Below are 21,922 nucleotides of genomic sequence, written 5' to 3'. Positions count from 1 at the left end.
TTCACTGCTTTCCCCCTGCAGGTGGGGACCAGGGACTTGAACCTTCGTCCTTTTGCACTGTGATTTGTTTGCTTAACCAGGTGCACCACTGCCTGGCCCTTCATAATGGTTATGTAAACAACTTCCAGGCTTGAGGCTCTGAGGTCCCAGGTTAAAACTCCAGCACTACCACAAACTAGCATTGAGCAGTATTCTGTTCAGAGAGACCATTCTCTCTGTATCTGTTCTATTATATAAAAGATGGCTTGGAAGACTTCATATGGCTATGCAAACAAGCTTTATGCCAAAGGTCCCTGGTTTAATTTCCAGCTCCACCATAAACCAGAGCTGAGCAGTGCTTTGGTAAAATAAGAAGAAGAAGAAAAAGGAGGAGAAGAAGGAGGAGGAGGAGGAGAAGGAGAAAAAGGAGGAGGAGGAGGAGGAGGAGGAAAGAAGATGAAAAAAAAAGAAGAGGAAGAAGGAGGAGAAGGAGAAGAAGTGTATTATTGCACCAAAGTAAAAGACTCTGAGTGGCAGGGGAGGGTTCAGTTCCTGGAACATGACGAGGAGGACCTAGAAGGGGTTGAATTGTTATGTGGAAAACTGAGAAATGTTACACGTGTACAAACTGCTGTATTTTACTGTGGACTGTACACCATTAATCCCCCAATAAAGAAATAATAAGGTTGCAGAGATAGCATAATGACTATGCAAAAAGACTTTTCATACCTAAGGCTCTGAGGCCCCAGATTCAGTCCCCAGCGCCACCACAAGCCAAAGCCGATCAGCACTCTGTTCACTCTCTTTCTATATCTTTCTCTCAATTATCTCTCTCTCTCTTTAAAATAAACAAACAAAATATATTTTTAAAAAATATAAAAGAGACCTATAGAATGTTAGAAGATATTGACAGAGCATTTATCTGATAAGAAATATGTCTGACTATATAATACACATATCTACAAAGAATTTGACAATTCAATAATAAAGAAAACACAGTTAAGGGCTAGGAGACAGCAGAATGATTTTGCAAAAGATTTTCATGACTGAGGCTCCGAAGTCCCAAGTTCAGTGCCCAGAACCACCGTAAACTAGAGTTGAACAGTGCTCTGTTCTCAGTCTCTCCCTCTCTCTCTCTCCTTCTCTCGCAAATAAAATAATTTTTTAATTAATTTATTTATTTTCCCTTTTGTTGCCCTTGTTGTTTTATTGTTGTAGTTATTATTGTTGTTGTTATTGATGTCGTCGTTGTTGGATGGGACAGAGAGAAATGGAGAGAGGAGGAGAAGACAGAGAGGGGGAGAGAAAGACACCTGAAGACCTGCCTGCAGGGGGGAAGCCAGGGGCTCGAACCGGGACCCTTACCCCAGTCCTTGCACTTTATGCCACGTGTGCTTAACCCACTGAGACTGCCTGACTCCCTAAAATAAAGAATTTTAAAAAACATATAAAACAGTAGGGAGTCGGGCGGTCGCGAAGCGGGTTAAGCACGTGGCACAAAGTGCAAAAATTGGCATAAGTATACCAGTTCGAGCCCCCAGCTCCCCCCCTGCAGGGGAGTCGCTTCACAGGCAGTGAAATAGGTCTGCAGGTGTCTCTCTTTCCCCCTCTCTGTCTTCCCCTCCTCTCTCCATTTCTCTCTGTCCTATCTAACAATGACGACATCAATAACAACAACACCTACAACAATAAAACAAGGGCAACAAAAGGGAATAAATAAATTATATATATATATATCAGTTAAAAATGGGCAAAGGGGCCAGGTAGTGGTGCACCTGGTTAAGCGCACACATCACAGTGTGCAAGGACACAGGTTCAAGCCACTTGTCCCCACCTGCAGGAGGAAAGCTACACAAGTGGTGAAACAGGACTGCAGGTCTCTCTCTCTCTCTCTCTCTCTCTCTCTCCTCTCAATTTCTCTCTCTGTCTCTATCCAATGCTAAATAAATAAAAATAAAATAAAATAAAAATAGGCAAAGAATCTGGACACTTCTCCAATGGTAAAATATATAAATGACCAATTGTTGTAAGCTACAGCACTTCTCTTAAAGTTGCAGACATGGCTTAATTAGATTAAAAACTCAAAAAGAAAAAAAAAGAAAAGAAAGAAAGGACCAATTGGCACATAAAAGATGCTCAGCTTCATTAATCTTTAGAGAAATACAGACCAAACTATCATGAAATAGATGTTACTTCACACTCAGTAAAACAACTAGATTCAAAATGTCCGACAGTGCAGGGGTAGATAGCAAAATGGTTATGCAAACAGACTGTCATGCCTGAGGCTTCAAAGTCCCAGGTTCAGTCTCCTACACGACCATAAGCCAAAGCTGATCAGTGCTCTGGTAAAAAAAAAAAAAAAAAAAAAAAAAAGTCCAACAATAAGCATAAACCTAAGAAAATAATGTAGTAAAGGTTTGATATTTTTTTTAACACTTACTTAATTTATGAGAAAAAGACTGAGAGAGGATAGATCATTGCTCTGATGGATATGTTATTAGGGATCAAACTTGGGACCTCACCATGCAAGTCTTGTGCTCTACCTGCAACTGAGTCACCTTCCCAGTTGCAGGATTAATATTATTTTTTTCCTTTTTTTCATTTCTTATTAGCTAGGCCAGAGAGAAATTGAAAGGAGGGTGAAATAGAAAGGAAGAGAGGGAGAGATTATAACATGCTACATTGCTAGTGAAGCTTCCCTCCTGCAGGTAGAAAGCAAGGCCTCGAGGATTGGTTTTCTTTAAAACATGATGATGATGGGGGACCAGTCAGTATCACAATGGGTTAAGTGCATATAGCAAAGCATAAGGATCCTAGTTCAAGTCCCCAGCTCCTCATGTGCAGGGGAGTCACTTTACAAGTGGTGAGGCAAGTCTGCAGATGTCTATCTTTCTCTCCCCCCTCTCTGTCTTCCCCTCCTCTCTTAATTTCTCTCTGTCCTATCCAACAGCAACAATAATAATGGAAAAAAGATGGCCTCCAGGAGCAGTGGATTTGTAGTGCAGGCACCAAAACCCAGCAGTAAACCCCCCCCCAGAAGAAAAATTGGTGTATTGCACCAAAAGACTTTTAGGGGGTTGGTAGGTGAGGGTTCAGGTCCTGGAACATGATGGCAGAAGAGGACCTAGTGGGGGTTGAACTGCTATGTGGAAAACTGGGAAGTGTTACCATATACAAACTATTATTATATTTTACTGTCAACTGGAAACCATTAATCCCCCAATAAAGAAATTTAAAAAAACATGAAAACATGATGATGATGATCACAATGATGACAGTAACAAGTCAGCAGTGAGGAAAACAACTTAAAATAGGATTTGTCTGCCTGAGGCTCCTGGTTCTATGGTCAGCACCACATGTACAAGAGTGGTGCTCTGGCTCCTCTCTCTTTTCTGTGAAATTCTCTATCTCATATGAAATAAATAAAATCAGTCTTTAAAAAAATAAAAAGCCAGGGATGCAAAGATAGTCCACACGAATAATACTCAACACAATGAGAACAAAAAGCAAAACAAACAGTAAAGCCAGTGGTAAGTATTAGCAAAGATGTAAACAGAATCCTCAAATACTACTCACAGGAAAGCCAAAGGAAGCTGGCACCTTGAAAAAACAATCCCACAATTCCTCAATCAAACAATTACCATTGGACCCATCAATTCTACCCCTAGGTGTAGACCAAGAAAATGGATGCATGTTCATGCAAAAACCTGTGTATGAATGTTGAGATCAACACTGTTAATAGCAGGTGACAGCTGGTAAATAAATAATATAGAGAGTGCCCTTATGGTGGAAAATTATTTGTCAATTAAAATAAAAAGATACTGAAGAATCCAAAGAAGGGGAGATCTCTTTCTGGTGGTACAGAATCAAACTCTGTCACATCTGATCCTGTGTGTAGGGGGGAAAAAGCAGTTTTATTGCTGTTGAAAGGTACAAGGAGGTGGAGCAGGGCTCAAATCAACCTCCTCATGTCTGTTTTAGGCAATATTTAAGACTGTAGGAGGAATGGGTGGAGAGGTGAGTTTTGAGATAAGTAAGGTAGAGTGGTTGAGTAAATCTTAAGATATTGTTTACTAAAGATAAACAGAAACAAGGATGACTGTGAGTCCTTGGGCCATCAAGCTATCCTGCCTTCTAGATCTATGGCTGGTCATTTTTGGAGCCATGGTTTAATTGTCATGTGGTGTAAGGGCTTCTACAATGAAATGGTACAGAGCAGGAAGCTTTTATAAACAAGAAAAAGTTATTTCTTACACTCTGAAGGCTGAGACCAGGGTGAGAGCTCTCTTCCAGTGGTAGCAGCACAACTTCTGCTGGTCCTCCCAACATATGAAAGAGTTAGTTCTTAGATTCTCTTTTTGAAGGACACATTAAGGAGGCCTCCTCCCTCATGAATTAGTCATTTTCAAAAAACCCTACCCCCTAATAGCATCACCTTGAGCATGGACTTTCAACACATGAATTTGAGAGAGAGAAATCACAAACATTCAGTCTATAATCAAGGCAAACCTTAGAAACACACTAAGTGAGAGAAGTCAGTAACTGAAGATCACACATTATATGGTTCTGTTTCTGTTAGATCCCAGAACAGGCAAGTCTAGAAATGGAAAGTAGAGATGTGTTTACTTACATTTGGTAGGGATGAAGGACTAGAAAGTGATAGCTAAAAAGGACAGAATTTCTTTTGTTTTTTTTTCTAGTGCAATCATCTTAGAATATATATAAGATGTACCATTGTAACCATTTTATAATAAAATGTACAATTCAGTGTCATACTACTCTGTAGTTGCAAAACATGTTCATCCCCCAAACAGAAATTCCATGCCTATCTATTTCCCTTTTGCTCCAGTTGTCCTGGCAACTACAGGGGTTTTATTTCCTTCCTTCCTTCCTTCCTTTTTCTCTCTTTCTTCTTTTTGTTTTATTCTTTTTTCTTATTTCATTAATTTATTTTTGGATAGAGACAGAGAGAAATTGAGATGGGAGGGAGAGATAGAGAAGAAAAGAAACAGAGAGACATTGGCAACTCTACTTCACCACTCAAGAAGCTCCCCCCTGCAGGTGGGGAGACCAGGGGCTTGAACCTGGGTCCTTGCGTACTGTAATGTATACGCTTAGCCAACTGCGTTAACACCTGGGCCCTCTTTCTCTCCTTCTTTCTGTCTTTCTTCCTTTCTTACTTTCTTTCTTTTTCTTTCAAGGTTTATTCGTTCATGAGAGAGAGAGAATATAACTTTGGCATATGCAGTGACGGGAAAAAACTTGGTACCCCAACCACGGAACCACCTTCTGGTCCGTTTATTCTGATTTAAAAATATTTTATTTCAGACAGAAAGTGTAAGATACAATGAGAAAGATCAAAGCACTACTCAGCTCTGGTTTATGATAGTCCTGGGGACTAGCCCAGGAACCTCTGAGTCTCAGGCACAAAAGTCACTTGCACAACCTTTATACTGTCTCCCTGGCCCTTTTTTGTTCTGTTTTTCTAAAGTGACAAAAATGTCACCTCAGAAATGAGAAAATATCTTGTAAGACTTGCAAATAAAACTTGCAAATCTGAAACCCCAGGTTTGATCCTTGCCATCATACATGCCAGAGCAATGCTCTAACCTCCTATCTCTCCCTCTCCCTCTCTCTCTCTCTCTCTTTCTTCATTCTTATATAAATAAATACATCATTTATAATGCCCTAAAATCAATTGTGGTAATGGTTGCACAACACTGTGAATATACCAAAATCCACTTATGTACATTTTAACTAATAAGTTTTATGATATACAGCTTATATAGCAAGTACACAACAAGGAAGAAAAAAAAAATTAAAACCCTCTGATATCCTAGACTCTACTCCAAACACAAGTTAAAAGTAGTCAAGCCCATGTTCAGCAGGGAAGCAATTACAGAAGCCAGACCTCCCACCTTCTGCAACCCACAATGACCCTGGGTCCATGCTCCCAGTGGGATAGAGAATGGGAAAGCTGTTGGGGAGGGGAGGGGATATGGAGATTGGGTGGCGGGAATTGTGTGGAGTTGTACCCCCCCATCCTATGATTTTGTTCATGTCTCCTTTCTTAAGTAAATAAATAAATAATAATAAAGTAGTCAAGCAATGAGATATTAAGAGCTGGTTTTTAATTACATTTTTAAGTTTATTATTGGATAGAGACAGAGAGATTGAGAGAGGAGGAGGAGGTAGAGAAGAAAAGAGACATAAAGGGAGTCGGGCAGTAGCACAGCAGATTAAACGCACGTGGTGCAAAGCACAAGGACCAGCATAAGGATCCTGGTTCAAGCCCCCGGCTCCCCACCTGAGGGGAATTGCTTCACAGGCGGTGAAGCAGGTCTACAGGTGTCTCTCTTTCTCTCCCCCTCTCTGTCTCCCCTCCTCACTCCATTTCTCTCTGTCCTATCCAACAACAATAATAACTGCAACAACAACAACAAAAAAAAAACAAGGGCAACAAAAGGGAAAATAAATATAAAAAATTTAATAAAAAAATAAAAGAGACATAAAGACACCTGCAGCCCTGTTTCACCACTTGTGAAGCTTTTCCCCTGCATTTGGGAACCAGGGATTTGAACCTGGGTCTTTATTCATCATAATTTGTGTGCTAAACCAGGTGTGCCAAAACCTGGACCCTGAGACCTGTTTTGGTTGACTTTATTACCACAGTAATTTTCTTTTTTTCTTACCAGGGCACTGCTCAGCTCTGACCAATGTTATACAAGGGATTAAACCTGGGAACTCAGAGCCTCAGGCATGAAAGTATTTTTGCATAACCTTTACTTTATCTCCTCAGCCCTACCATACTAATTTTCTAAGTGAAAAGAAGCATGTGCACATCAAAATATAGGAGACAACTGTCAAGAAATAAAAGAGAAGCAGACTAAAAGATAATTGGAACTATAAGATGTTGGAACTTCCCATCTGCAAGGAGGAAGCTTCACAAACAGTGAAGCAGTGGGGCAGGTGTCTTTCTCTTTCCCTCTCTATCTCCCCTTTCCTTCAATATTTCTCTCTGTCTCTAGCCAATAAATAAATAAGCTATATTTTTAAAAATATGTTGGAACTACAAGACACATGTTAAAATTTTTTAAATAGTTTATTTATTTTGAGAGAGAGAGTAAGAGGGAGAGAGAACAGAGAGTTGCTCTGTGATGTGGGGATCGAATCAGAGACTTCATGTTTATAAGCTTTTACTCTCTACCTGCTGAGCCACTACCCCAGCTGCTAGACACTTTAAAACAATGAGGATTGCAGGCCAGCGAAATAGGTACCTTGGATAGTATGCTCTTTGCCAAGCACTCTGATTTTCACCTTGCTCTCTGCAAAGAACACCCATCCCACTGCTTAAGTGCTTGGCCTCCACCACATTGAAGGAAACTCCCATGCTGTGTTTTCTTTCACTCTGTCTACCTCTGTCTCTCTGTATCTACAAAAATAAAAACAAAAGAAAGTCTAAAACGATGATGAGAATCCAGAGGGTTAGGTTAGACAAGAAGATAATCCTGCATATTCTTAGCGGAATTTATGTAAGTCAGAAGACAATGGAGTGAACTCTTAAAGAAACTGAAAGAAGGCATCAGTAATAACTCACTTGGGTTATGCACCTGCTCAGCTGAAATGGATGACCTTCAGAAGTGAGCAAGTCCTTTCTCATCTGTGCCTGCTTATTATAATAGTAAGGCTTGGGTATACAAGAAGGGAAGTAAGGGGCACAGAGTGTCCAACTGTTATAAAAGAACAAGCCACCAGGCCCAAAGGGGTTGGCTTGACTAAGGCCACAGTGGGCTAGATGCCCAGGCTTAGATTCCCCTGCGCTGATCACAGGTCTGAGCTTCTTTCTCAACATCAAGTACACAAGAAGTTACAGACTTACTTCTGGGAATTGCCTCATGCCAATGTTGGAAAATCCCTAGATTTAAGCCCAAGTCACCTCCACAGCAATACCCCAGTATTGTGCTTAGTGGGTGGTCAGATTCTAGGTTCAGATTTTTTTCCAGAGCACTAAGGAGCTCTGGTTTATGGTGGTGCAGAGGACTGAACTTGGGACTCCAGAGCCTCAAGCATCAGAGTATCTTTGCATAACCAATAGGTTCAGGTTCTCTCTCATTTTCTTTCTCTCTCTCTCTCTCTCTCTCTCTCTCTCTCTCTCTCTCCCCCTCCCTCTCCCAGTCTTCTCTTCTATCCAGGCCCAGGTGAGTTGCAACAAGCAAGGATTCTGAGCATCAGGACAATCAGTTGTTGCATCCCAGCTATTCCTGTAACTATTACCTCTCCAAGCCTGATTTTTGACATCCTAATTTTAAAATTATGAAGGCATACCCTCAGTGTCGTGAAGATTAAGTAAGAAGACACATGTACAGTGTTGTGTACAAGATCAGGGATAAATTCATATCAGTTTCTGGTCTCTTCCTTAATGGACACTTCTCTGAAGACTCCAGTGATGACTTTCCTATTTCTCAACAGGGCCTTGAATTTACAAAGCTCCAAGAAAGCAAGGACTAGGTCTATTTACTCTTCAGCACTGTATCCTGGTATTTATGCATGTCTTAGCAAAGAACATGTGTGTGATACATGTTAGTGAGTGAATAAATGGATGAATAGTGGCAAGTTATTGTAGGTACCATGTGATGTGACACTTGTGTACTTCTAAAATTTTTTATGAAGACTCCCCTTTCTTCTGTCTTGATTTGAGTGAATGTTTTTTAAGTCATTATTTTTTATTGGATAGAAACAGAGAGAAATTGAGAGGAGAGAGAGGGATAGAAAGGGTGAGAGACAGAAAGACACCTGCAGACCTGCTTCACTACTTATAAACCTTTCTCTCTGCAGGTGGGGCCTGGGGGCTTGAACCTGGGTCTTTGCATTGTAATATGAGCACTTAGCCAGGTGGTCCACTGCCTGGCCCCAGTCATTAATTTTTTAATTATGTTTTTATTTACTTATTATTGGGATAGAGACTGAAAGAAACTGAGAGGAAAGGGGGAGATGGAGAGGGAGAGAGAGATACCTGTAGTACTGTTTCACCACTTGTGAAGCTTTCCCCACTTTGAAGCTTTCCCCCTGCAAGTGGGGATCAGGGGCTTGAACCTGGGTCCTTGTGCACTGTAATGTGTGTGCTTAACCAAGTGCAATACCACCTGCACCACCACCCCCCAGTGTATTTACTAAGTCCTTGGAGTGTGCATGATAACAGCAGCAGAGTGGACCATGAGATGAGAGGGTTCAGTTCATACTCTTGAGAAAATTTATACATTCTTCTCATGTGCCAGATCTTGTGATAGGTAGGTGCTGGAATCTTTGAATCAGTCTTTACCCTATAATCAGGTGGGAGATGGAGGAATCTAGGCAACTAGGAATCTTGGCAATTGTTATACAAACTGCTTGGTTCAACAAAATGTCTGCTTAGCCAAACAATATATTTCTCTGAACCACGAATTTCCAGAGTTCCAAGGACTCTACTATATATTATTCTATTATATCTAGTTATCTGTCCATATTCAGTATTAAAGGTTAATTGAAAGGTTATTTTAAACATTTTAATAATTAATTAAGGAGAAAGAAAAAGATAGAGGGGGAGAGAGAGGGAAAGAGAGTGGGAGGGAGGGAAGGAGGGAAGGAGGAAAGGAGAGAGAGAGAGAGAGAGAGAGAGAGAGAAACCAAAGCATCACTGGCACATGAGATACCAGAAATCTAACTCAGAACATCATGTTTGTAAGTCCAGCACTATAGTCACTGTGCCACCTCCAAGACTATGTGAAAATTGGTGTTTGTTTGATTGGTTGTTTTGCTTTTGTTGTTGTTGTTGTTGTTGTTTGTTTGTTTTTCTTAAATGGGTTGGGAGGGAGATGTATGGAGAGAAAAAGGAGGAGCTTAATGTGAACAGGAGAGTCTGGAGAAGGATACTTCAGTTAAAAAGAAGAAGGAGGAAGAGGAGCAGGAGGAGGAGAATGCAATGTTCTAGTCATTATTGATGATGTTGTTGTTGGATAGGACAGAGAGAAATGGAGAGAGGAGGGGAAGATAGAGAGGGGAGAGAAAGACAGACATCTGCAGACCTGCTTCACTGCCTATGAAGCGATTCCCCCTGCAGGTGGGGAGCTGGGGGCTTGAACTGGAATCCTTATCCCAGTCCTTGCACTTTGTGCCACATGCGCTTAACCTGCTGCACTACCGCCCGACTCCACCTTAATTATTTTTTTAATGTGATTGTCTCTTTCCTTCCCCAGATTGTGGGCTCCTAGAGAGCAGGGATTATTCCCCAGACAAGCCAAGGTGTAGGAGGGTCTGTAGAAAGGATGGCTTGACAAGAGGGATGCAAATACAATGCAAGAAGAATCCTATTTGATGTCAGTCTCTTCCCCCACCTCCACCTCTTCCCTTGCAGGGAAAAGGTCAGGAAGTGTTGAGTAAGGGTTTCACAGACAAAATCATGCAAGGGCAGCTTTCTGCCCATATTGCAACAGGGGCCAAACTACTCAGATGCGGGTTCCCCAGGGACTTAGCCCTGCCCAGCTTCTCTCAAGTCTATAGGACCTGTCATGTGAGAAAAAAAAACCAAAGGTCACTAAGTCCCCCTAAGCCCTGGCTTCAGGGCTGGGAGGTCAGTGCTAAGCCTTCTTGTTGGAAACCTAGTCACCTGTAACCATGGCTTTGTGCTTTCTGCCCTAGGAGGACATGGTAACATCAATATCACCAAGGCCTAGACTCAACGGGCTCAGTATCTTTTCCAAACATTCCCTCTTTGTTTGCTTTGCTACTACTTGAGTTCAGTCTGTGGCATCATCATCACTCTCCACTCTCTTCCTGCCTTCTTTCTAATACTACCCAAGCACTGGGCACTGGGATATAAAAAGCACTCTGATCCCATCTTTGTTCTTGAGTAGATACTCCTGGGCAAGACAGGTATGTGACACTGAATTACAACTGTTTACACAAAAGGAAACAAGGATGGGTTGAGATGTTGCTAGCCTATCTGTAATTGGGTAATTTCAGGAGTCAGAGAAGAGACACTATGTAGCTGGGGCCTCGTGCTTGTATGCTTTGAGTCACTTTTCCATTGAGAGAGACAGAGGGAGAGAGAGAGAGAGAAAGTAATATCACAGTGCCAAAAATGTTCATAATGAGAATTAACAACAAAAGAGAAGGGTCAGGGGCTTTTGAGAGAGCATCCTGCTGAGTCCACTGCTGCATTCCTTCCATTCACACCACTCACCTCCCCAAGTCCTACTTCCACCCTTATCTACTCTTCCTGGAAGCTGTGTGGAGAGCATGATGGCTCTCTCTTTCTTTTTTTTTTTAAATATTTATTTTATTTATTTATTCCCTTTTGTTGCCCTTGTTGCTTTATTGTTGTAGTTATTATTGTTGTTGTCATTGTTGGATAGGACAGAGAGAAATGGAGAGAGGAGGGGAAGACAGAGAGGAGGAGAGAAAGATAGACACTTGCAGACCTGCTTCACCGCCTGTGAAGCGACTCCCCTGCAGGTGGGGAGCCGGGGGCTCGAACCGGGATCCTTATGCTGGTCCTTGTGCTTTGTGCCACCTGCGCTTAACCCGCTGTGCTACAGCCCGACTCCCATGATGGCTCTCTTTATCCCTTGCCCTCTGACCACCAGGAGGCCCCGACAGAAGTTCTCAAGGGAGTGAGGGAATGAGGGGGGAGGGATGAAGGGTGGGACAGGAAGATTGACTCTGCAAGGTCACTAAGGCTTATCTGAATCTCTTCAAAGAAAGACACAACTTCCATTTAACTCAATTTCCTCTTTGGTTCCTCTCCACATAGTCACTAGCCTTGGAGTATGCCACTTGAGTTTTTTCCTATACCTTGTTCACTTCAAGATGGTGTTTGTATTTAAAATGTTTTTTGGGGGGTGAGGATGTAGAGATAGCATAATGGTTATGCATAAAGACTTTCCTAGGTCTCAGGTCTTAGGTTCAATCCCCAGAACCATCATAAGCCAGAAATGAGCAGTGTTCTCTCTCTGGTCAAGGAAAAAAAAAATGAGCAGGGGAGATAGCATAATGGTTATGCAAAAGACTCTGTCTGAGGCTCTGAAGTCCCAAATCCAATCCCCTGTAGCACCATAAGCCAGAGTTGAGCTTAAAAATAAAGTAATTAAAATTAAAAAGTAATTAAAATAAAAACCAATCAATCAATTAATTAATTATATGATTATAAATTGTATATTAATGATAATATATTATATAAATATAATAATTTAAATAAATATTATTAGGGCCAAGAGATAGCATAGCAGGTAGGGCATGTGCCTTGCTATATGACTGACTACATTTTGAGACCAGGTACCACAGGAAGTTGCTGTTACGGTAGCAGAGGAAGCTCTAGTACTGTGATCTCTCTCTCTCTCTCTCAATGGAAAAGTGACTGGAAGCACACCGGCATGGTGCCGCAGCTACATAGTGTCTCTCTCCCCACCCCTGAAATAACCATGGGGGTGACAGCTGAAGATTTTCTTGCCTGCTCAGTAATCTTTACAAACCACAAACTGACCATTTATGGTTACTAAAAGAAAAAAAAAAAAAGAAACAACTTTTTGCGTGTATATTATATTTATTTTTATAACTCCTATGAAACAGAGTTCACTCTTCATGACACTTGGCTAGTTGTGTTTTCAATTGGTGAGTTAATGGTTTACAGTATAGCTTTTTAAATTTAATTTATTTATGAGAAAGATAGGAGAGAGAGAAAACCGGATACCAAACCGGTACATGTGCTGCCGGGGATTGAACTCAGGACTTCATGCTTGAGAATCCAATGCTCTATCCACTGCGCCACTTCCCAGACCACCACATAGGTACAACCTCTCAACTCCCCTTGTCTAGGAGACATTTGCTCCCCCCAACCTATGCCTCTCTTCCCCATCATATGCCAGCACCCCAATATCCCTTCATCCTCTTTCCCTCCTTCCCCAGAGTCCTTTGCTTTGATGTAATACTCCACATCCAGTCCATGTTTCACCTTAACTTTCCCCCTTACTGTCCTTTCTTTGTAAGTACCACCTATGAATGAGATCATTCAGAATCGGTCTTTTTCTTTCTGACTTGTCTCCTTCAACATATCTAGATGTTCCAGATACCCCAGCATCCGGTAGTGGACTGATGCTTTAGTGCGGCCTCTTGATAAATAGACGGGAAGGTAGAAGGAGCAGCTGGGTGGTTCTGAAACTCCGTGCTATCCTAATTAACCCGAGGTGGATCTGAGGAAGGCCCTGCCAAAAAAACAACCACCAGCTCGCCCTCTGCCTGGCCAGCACATGCTGGCGACCACTTTGTGGCTGCGGTCTGCACCAATCTCCGCGGGGGGGGGGGAGGTACGAGGAGATGCCGAAGGAGCCGCAGGAGTAAGACGCAGCGCCTCAGGCACAAGGAATGAATCCCGCACCAGGCCCGCGCACCGCAGCCGGGCGCAGAGCTGGGTCCCCGGCCACATCCCTGCTCAGTACCCCGCCGCCCCCAACCGCCCGCACCCCCAGAGGCAGCAGCGCGGGCGCGGGGTTGGAACGGTCCGCCCCTCCGCGCGCAGCGCTGCGTCGCCCCGCCCCACCCCGCCCCGCCCTGTTGTGAGGTTATAAAGTGGCGCGCTCGGCGCTCGGGGAGCAGTGGCCGCCCCTGAGGCAGCACTCACGGCCGCTGGTCCACAGCTAGCGTGCGGTAGCCGCCCCCGCGTCGGTGCTGTCCGCGGGCTCCGGTGCTCGGCTTCAAGTCCTGGCCCCGGCGGCCGGGGCATGGGCCTGGGGCGCGGGGGAAGGCGGCTCCTTGCAGGTCCGTGACCTGCCTCGACTTCAACATGAAGACCCTCATAGCCGCCTATTCCGGGGTCCTGCGAGGTGAGCTCCGAGCAGCATCTGTGCTACCACTGAGGGACCTGGGCTTCAGGAGGGCGTTGTCAGGGCCGGCAGGTCTGCAGGGGGCTTGGGAGCAGGGGTGAAGCCGAGAGGCTTTCAGGAAAGGATGTGATCCAGGTCTCTGAGGCAGGCAAGAGTGTGTTCTCATAGTGAGGGACCCTCACTGAAGGAGATGGGGTGCGACATACAAGGTTTCATCTTAGGAAGCGTGTGTTTAACCACTGAGCTACAGTCTCATGACCCCTACCCCTTTCTTTGGGGAGAAACTTGTCGTCTTCCCACTGAACCCAACTCTGTCATCTGGCCTGGAAGGAGGGGCAAGCAGTGGTTACCTAACCAGACCCAGCGACCTCCATGCTCATCCATAGTTTAGGTTGACCTCGGTGACATGAGTCTTCGCCCCCCCCCCCCCCGCTTGTTTTCTCCCCTGTGAACCTAGGTAATCCCACCCACCCTTGTCAGTAATTAGGGGTATTGGAGAGCTGCTCTCAGCTCCCCAGCATTGTCAGGAGGGGCCCCTGGCCTTTTGGTCCCTCCCCTCTTACCTCATCAGGTGAAACGAGCTGTGAGAGACAGGATAGGACAGAGTGACAGGATTTTGCAATCCCCTCAAACAGCTACCAGTCAGAGAACATGTCTGTTTGGGACAGGTGTGCCCGAACTGCCCTCTGCCCCACACCCGTCCTCTCCCAGGCATGGAGCTTACTTAGCAACAGCTGGCAGCTTAACAGTCTTGGAAAGGGGCACCCTGGACCTTGGGGACTGAGACCCTGACTGAGTCAGGGACAGAGTCAAGCTCAAGCCCTAGAGCTTTTCTTGCATGAAAATGAGCACTCCTGTCCCCTCCCTCCCCTACCCCCCCCCCCAACACACACACTCTCCACCTACAGCAGGAGAAACTGAGGTAGGAGAAGCAGTGCCCGACCCTAGTGTCCTTGACAGACACTTTGACTGGGGGATTAGATGCAAATCCAGGGGGCCCTGTGATGTCAGCACAGCTGTCTTGTTCTGCATGTCTGTCCTGTTTGAAATCTCCTGCCACCTAAATCTTTGTTTGCTGAACCACGTTTACTTGCATTTTTCCTCAGTAACTAGTAAACAACTGCCTCACCTACCTTCATTATAAAAATCAAACAGGCTGATTGTTGGGACTTTGAAAAATATAAACAATGAAAATACAAGTCCCTGGCAAACAGACCATCCAAATACCAGTTGGTGTATTAGTGTATTTCTGTATATTTTCATGTGTGCATGTTATGTCTCTTAGAGAGTGTCTCTGTGTCATCTCAAGTTCTCACTTGTGTTACATAAAATCACATATTATATTTCATTGGCCATCGCACAGTGATCCATCCTGCAGCTATATCACATTGTGACCACATCCCTGGGCAGGAACACTGTGCCCTGTGGGTCTCCAGTGTTGTTACCTATCTTGGTCGGTGTGCTGCTGTTTCATTGCCCCAAGCCACTGTCAGTGTCTCAAGGACAAGTGACCTGTGCTGCTCCATGCACTGGGTGATGACCTCTAGCATAACCTTCTTATTCAGGAGGGCTTTATGTTCACTCTGCCCTTTGATGCCTGTGAAAGGAGGCAAGGGAGAAATGGGCTTGCCTGTGTTTGTGCTTTCGAAAACAGTCTTGTCTCTGGTCACTCTTTCCCACTCCTTCCTGGACTTCAGCTGTACAAAGGCTGTGAGCTGCCTCTCCCAGGGACCAGTGAGCCTAGCTCTCATATATTTGAAACAGAATTTGTTATTCAGGGGGACTCCTGTTAAAGATTTTGACCAAGTCACTTAATATATCAGAAAAATTTCTCCCATGTTGTTATCAGATCTTGATATATATATATATATATATATATATATATATTTTTAATTGGCTGTATGGAATTCCATCAAGGGAGGTGGCATGGGCAAACCAGTCACTGTAGCACCACAGATCTGCTTTGTGAAAGACTGGGAGGGGTAGGGGAGGGTGCTGGAGAAAATGCCATGTTATCTAGGCATCTCCATTAGACCTGCATCCTCGTTCTTTGAAGACACTCCCCAGTGGCCTGGTTTGCCTCTTTGGATAAGGTTTCACTCCTGTGAGGTGGTGAGCACCCTGTCAGTGCTGGCATTCAAGGAGAGATCATGGAGGCTGTGAAGGGGAGTCCTGTGATGGGTGAGAGATTGAAACAGACACCTGGGTCTTTGGTCAGGGGTAGATGTGCTTGGAGGGTGAGGGGAGAAGGCAGGATACTGTGCCAGTGGTTCCCATGTCTGTGAGGATGCCTCTGTGCCAGGCTTGAAGGTTGCATGTCACATGTTTGTCTTTCCTTTACTGGTGCCTCCTCTCCTGCATATGAATTTCTTGAGCACAGGGCCTGGCAGGAGATGGGGGTAGTCCCAGTAACAGCTGAGCTGGTTTCATCTGCCTGGCTCCAAAGAGCAAGGGCAGGAACCAGAGTGGAGTGGGAGTGGGGAGTGGCGGACGGGTTCTGAGATACTAGAGGAAGCCTTTAAACAGCTGCAGTAGGCTGCAGTAGGCTGGGGGTCCATGGGAGATCACTGGTGGAGCGGGGTGCAGGCTGGCATGCAGAAGGTCTAAAACTTGGAGGCTAGATTATGGAAGGGTAAGTCTGAAACTGGCTTGACAGTCACCTGACCCAGCCCTAAATCATAGGGAACTCACTCTTCTGGCCCCCCTCCCCACCAAATCTGTGTAGGTGTTAAGCTCCCATACCCCACCCCACCCCCAGCTACACAGGGACTGTTTGGGGATGCTCTGTGCTACCAGGGGTAGCTCTAGGCTGGGAAAGAAGAGCAGGAATAATACTTTATTAGTGGCTGGGTGACTCAGTGGCCTGTGTGGCAATTTTGTCCCACCCCTACCCTTCTACAGCAGCAAGAATTTGAGTCATTAATTCAGTTATCAGTTGAAGTTGGCTCAGCTTGTTTCCTATTGCAAATGAGAACATGGAGACCTCCAAACAGAAGGGGCTGCAGGGTTGGAGCCCAGGCATCCCTCCAGCCTGCGACTTACTGAGACAGTAAGTGGCAGAGAGGCATTGGGGGGCATGGAGACACTGTGACATTCCTGGAGCTCCTATAGCATTGTGCTTGCTATAGGAGCTCCTCAGTTCCTGCTTAAGTAGCAGGGGTTCCATTGTCTGATAGGGTGGACCATCCCTTCCCAAGCTTTTTTTTTTTTTTTAATTACTTAAAGTCTATAGTATGGTTCACCTAGAGAGTGCATCTGCTTTGCCATGTACACAACCCAGATTCAAGCCTGGCCCCCACCACACTGGAGGAAGCTTCAGTGCTGTGGTATCACCTGCTTCCTCCCTTTTGCCTGAAAAAGTCAGTCTGGAACACCGAAGTCCCAGAAATATAAAAAATAACAATTCAGGGGCCAGACAGTGGTTCACCTGGTTAAGCACACATATTACAATGCATAAGGGCCTAGGTTCAAGCCCCTGTGGTCCCCAACAGCAGAGCTTCACAAATGGGAGAGCAGGTGTTTCTCTGTCTATTTCCCTCTCTATATCCCTCCCTCCCTCCATTTCTCTGTCTCTACCCAATAACAAATAAATAAGCAATTAAAAATAATAATTTTAAAATGTTTATTTTTATGAGAGCAAGAAAGACCAGAACACCACTCAGCTCTCACATAAGGTGGTTCTGGGGATAGAATTTGGGGCCTCTAGGATCTCGGGCATGAAATCCTGCGCTCTGGTGCTGAGCTGCCTCCCTGTTCTGTGCACCTCCAGTACCAAGCATTTGAAGGAAGCTGCCGTACTTCACTGTGCTAGATGGAGACACTACCAGCCCCAGGGGTCTGATATGTTTTGTGTCTTTGATATGTTTTGTCTTGATATGTTTTGCGGCTCTTGCCATTACATAGATTATCTAGTCAGGACCCTGTCTCCCATGTAAGAATGTCAGCTCCTGAAGCCTGGAGATAGCTCACTCAATGCAGCACATGTCCTACCATGCCCAAGGCCCTGGGTTTGGGTCTGGCAAAACATAGAGCACCATGGGTAGCGCAACAATGCCAAAGTGGCTCTCCATTCCCTCTTTGTAAATAAAAAGAATGGAAAAGTCAGGCTCTGGAGTCAGCATCTCATGCATGAAACCCAGAGTTTAACCCCTATCTCTGAATTAAAAAAAAAAAGTTCCTTAGGGGCCTTGCCCGTCTTTCTCAAGAGCTGTGTCTGAGGAGTAATCCTGAGTGCCAGCATGCAGTAGGTGCTCAGTAAATATTTGAATGAGTGAATGAATCATTAATGGGCCTCAGCCCCCCTGGGGGTTGCTCTGTTCTTGGCAGAAATCCCTGCTTTCCACTTTGTGATCCTTCTGTTCTTCCTCAGATCTCCTTCATACCCTCTTGTGCTGGGTGCTGGGGCTGTAGTCCTACCTCATTCTGGAGACACCCACAAGCCACTGGGGACTTAGTTAATTGTCAAGAGTTAATTGTCAAGTGTGCTGATGAAGAGTCTCCCCTCTTTGCTTCCAGTGCTGAGAGCCTGAAAGCAGAGCTCTAACCCCAGCTTCCCTATAGGATATGTCTGGGCCCTTTCTTCCCATCTGGGGACACTGCTTTCCCTGTGAGGAGAAGAGAACCTGAACTCTCAGACTAAGGGGTGTGGAGGTCTGAGTTAGCCTTAGCAAAGAGTGTTTTGTGAGTAAACCTGTTATTCCCTTGTCACTTACGAAGAGCCACAAACAGTGAGGCCTGGAGGTAAAGGTAGGAAGTGGTTCCATCATCCTGGAGTATGAGAAGTCTTCCTGGAAGATTTAGTATGCAGTCATGGTTTTGAGAGAGAAATAGGAGTTAGAAAGGTAGATGTAGGCTGGGCTGTGTGCATCTGCATATACATTACCATGTGCAAGGACCCCAGTTCAAACCCCAGTCCCCACCTGCAGGTGGAAAAGCTTCAAAAGCAGTGCTTCAAGTGTCTCTCCCTCTCTCTGTCTTTGTCTCTCTCCCTCTCAATCTCTGCACCACAGGGACAGAAGTGGAACAGACCCAGGATGGTCAAAATTTCTTGACCTCACCCCTTCTAGGACTGCTAGATGTGGACCCACTGATGGCTGAGTCCCTATGGGACCTTGGGGAGGTGCTGCCCCCTCCTTCAGTGGAGAGGGCTGGGATGATAGGTACCCTGGGGTTGTGAACTGCCCCAACCACTGTGGGGCCTTGGGGGCAGCCTCCCCCCACCCATCATGATTTCAGTGTGTCCTTGGAAAATCACCTCCCCCCCAACCTGGGTAGGACCCAGATTAGGGCTACAGAGAGCCTACCTCCCCTCCACCCCCTGTAGTGTAATAGGGCCCTATTTTGGGGACTCCTTGGTGATGTGCTTACAGGCTGGTGCTGTTGCCATGCCAACTCTTCCCACTCCAGCAGCTATTTTTTGAACGTGTTAGAGGTGCAGGTGGACCTGGGTGCAACTCCAAGATATGAGGACCATGGCTTCCTAATAGGCTACTTTGTTGTCCTTGACTTCCCCAAATCCAAACACTTGAGGGGCCAGGCCTCAAAGAGGAGTTCCCTTGGGGGAGGATCAAAGTCCATTAGTGTATTATTATTATTATGCATAGTCAGTGCCATGGACATGTGCTGTCTTATGTTCTATGCTTTTTCATTCAGCCAGAGAGACAGAAAGAGGAAGAGTTACCATAGCACCAGAACATCCTCAAATGCCATAGCACCTCCCATGTGGTGCTGGGTGTTGAACTTGGGCCTCTCACATATCGAGGCAGGCACTCTACCCGGTGAGCTATCTCACTGGCTCTCAGTAGTAGATTTAGCAGAACACTGTGGACTCAGGTGTGTAGAGTCTCAGATCTCAGGTAAACCAGCTGAGAGTCAGATCCCCTAGTAGAGGAGCTGAGACCCGGAGGAGAGAGAGGCCACTCCAAGTGCCAGAACCCTTGTAGCTACACAGGACAGCTGACTCCCAGACAGACTTCCCCCAAGACCAGGCAGATCCTTCCATAGCCCAGCACTCCTGCTCCATAGCTCTCTGCTGGCTTCTGGATGGCTTGGTGTCTCCTTTAGGCCACACATGCCAAGGGCTCTGCTCTCAGGACCTAAGCTGCCATGTAGAACCTTTCAAGAGATCATTGTCAGTCTTCCTAGAAAAGAGCTCACCCCTGGGTTGGGACAGGGAACAGTGCCTCGGGGCCCTGTGGTACCTCCTGTCCTGGGTAGAGGAAATGGGAAGAATGGATGGCAAACCCTCCCAGGTTGCCCATGCCCTACCTGGTAACCTCCTGGGCTCCCCACCACCCTTAACCATACCAGCCGCTCTGTGCCTGTCCAGCTGAGCCATGCAAGCCATTCCTCGGACACATGGGCTTTCTCTCCCAGGCCTCTGCAGGTGCAGTTTGCAGGGCTCTGGCAGTCAAGGGCCTAACACCTACTTCCTTTCCTGTCAGCCTACCATGTTCTGGCAAGGCATCCCTGAGAGTCAGCCTCCAGCCAGCCTGGGACCCACATGCTCTCCACAGCCCTATCTGCCCACTGCTAGCCAGGGTGGCACCCCAGGAGCGAGCTTAGGCTCCAGCAGTTGTCCAAAGAGCAGAGGTGAGTGGGCAGCCTTTACCCCAGTATGGAGCCATGCAAGGGGTACTTAGGAAAAACTCTTGCTGAATGGGTGTTAGTGGTTAGCTTCCACTCTCCTTTGAAAATTAGCACTATTATCATCATCATCATTGGTTGTGTGATAGTGGTCATAGGAGTAGTAGTGACCTCCTGAGCCTTAAGCATTTACACTTTAACCACTTTTTTTTTTCCATTGAGAGAGAGTGTGAGCCGCCACAGTTTCAGAGCTTCCTCTAGCACCAAGCAACTCCTGTGTGGTGCTATGTTTCTAACTCAGGCCATACGCATGACAATGCAGGCCATAAGGAGGCTCTTAGTGACTCTCCGCGTGTATCCAGTAGATGAATGCCAGGGCCTGGGTTCGAGTCCCAGGTCTGCTGGTGCCTGTGCTTCTGCTTCAGGGCCAGGCAGCAGTGGCTGTACCCATTAGCCAGGACGCTGATGCCCACTTGGTAATTACCCAGCACGCACACAGCTCTTTACTTTTTATGAAGTGCTATCCTATACATTATCTCAAGGAATTCTCAACCGTGTAGTGAAGTAGGTGTTAGTGCTTATGGGGAAACTGAGGCTGGCACAGGAAGTGACTCACCGAGGCTCCACTTTCTGCTAATGATGAGTGCAACCTCCACTCTGAACCCCCACCCCAGAAGCCAGTCGAGAATAGGTGGAGGAAGTAGCGTGGGCCATCTAGAAGCATGACCCAAGTGACCCACAAGTACTTCTGCCTCCTCTCACCACCTGCCCACATGTCAAAGAACCCCCTTGCTCAGCTCATCACCCCCCTTGTAGTTAATGCAGTGCCAGGGCATGAATTTGCCTTTGTGTATGTGTAGAACATGAATTTGCCCTTGTGTATGTATATCTGTGAGCAGCCTTTCCTATTCAGATTTGTCATTATTTGAGGAATGAGAGAGACACCCTCCCTGTACAATGGTGCTCTCATATGCTATCGGGCTTGAATCCAGGGACTTGTGAATGGCACCTGTGCGCTCTGCTGGGTGAGCTACCTCCCTACCCCTCAAATTGTTGTCCTCATAATTCTCAGCACTACTGTGAGGCTTTGTCTACCAGGCTCATGGATATTTCCCAGCAACTAGAATGATGCTGGGCACCTCACAAGTGCTCCATGTTTCAAGTCTTAGCTCCATTCCAACCTGCCTCCTTCTGGAAGCCCACTCTGACTACTCAAGCCCTCTCTGATTTCTCTAGTTCCTGCTCCTGTTTGGAGTTTAGAACCCTCATGCCAAGCAGCTGCCCCAAGAGGAAACAATCCTTCTAGGGGTTGTTCCCCAGCCCCAAGGGCTCTGTCACCTGGTCTCCTCCCTGCCTCTGCCTGACTCCTGGAGCTTCTTTTTCTTTTTCCTTTTTCCTTTCTCTCTCTCTCTCTCTTTCTTCTTTCCCCCTTTCTAGAAAGAAACCACAATACCAAAGCTTCCTTCAGTGAGGTAGGGGCCAGGGCTCAAACCTGGGTAACACAC

At 45.7% G+C, this 21,922-nt stretch overlaps 1 protein-coding gene across 2 annotated transcripts in view; it reads left to right on the top strand.

The window, feature by feature from the left end:
- The first annotated feature begins 13,594 nt into the window (after positions 1-13,594).
- DGAT2 (diacylglycerol O-acyltransferase 2) overlaps positions 13,595-21,922 on the top strand; it is a 33,473-nt gene continuing 25,145 nt past the window's right edge. Inside the window, exon 1 of one of the 2 annotated variants that reach the window (XM_016186910.2) lies at positions 13,595-13,832. In XM_016186910.2, the coding sequence (XP_016042396.1) occupies positions 13,793-13,832 (40 nt within the window). In that variant the 5' untranslated portion in view covers positions 13,595-13,792. Of the gene's footprint in view, positions 13,833-15,885; positions 16,014-21,922 lie in introns of those variants that run through there. The other variant, XM_060176813.1, reaches the window with a different exon arrangement.

Source organism: Erinaceus europaeus, chromosome 17, assembly GCF_950295315.1.
Source record: "Erinaceus europaeus chromosome 17, mEriEur2.1, whole genome shotgun sequence".
Taxonomy (NCBI): Eukaryota; Metazoa; Chordata; class Mammalia; order Eulipotyphla; family Erinaceidae; genus Erinaceus; species Erinaceus europaeus.
The sequence above is the reverse complement of the archived record's forward strand: the minus strand, read 5'-3'. Positions and strand labels throughout refer to the sequence as shown.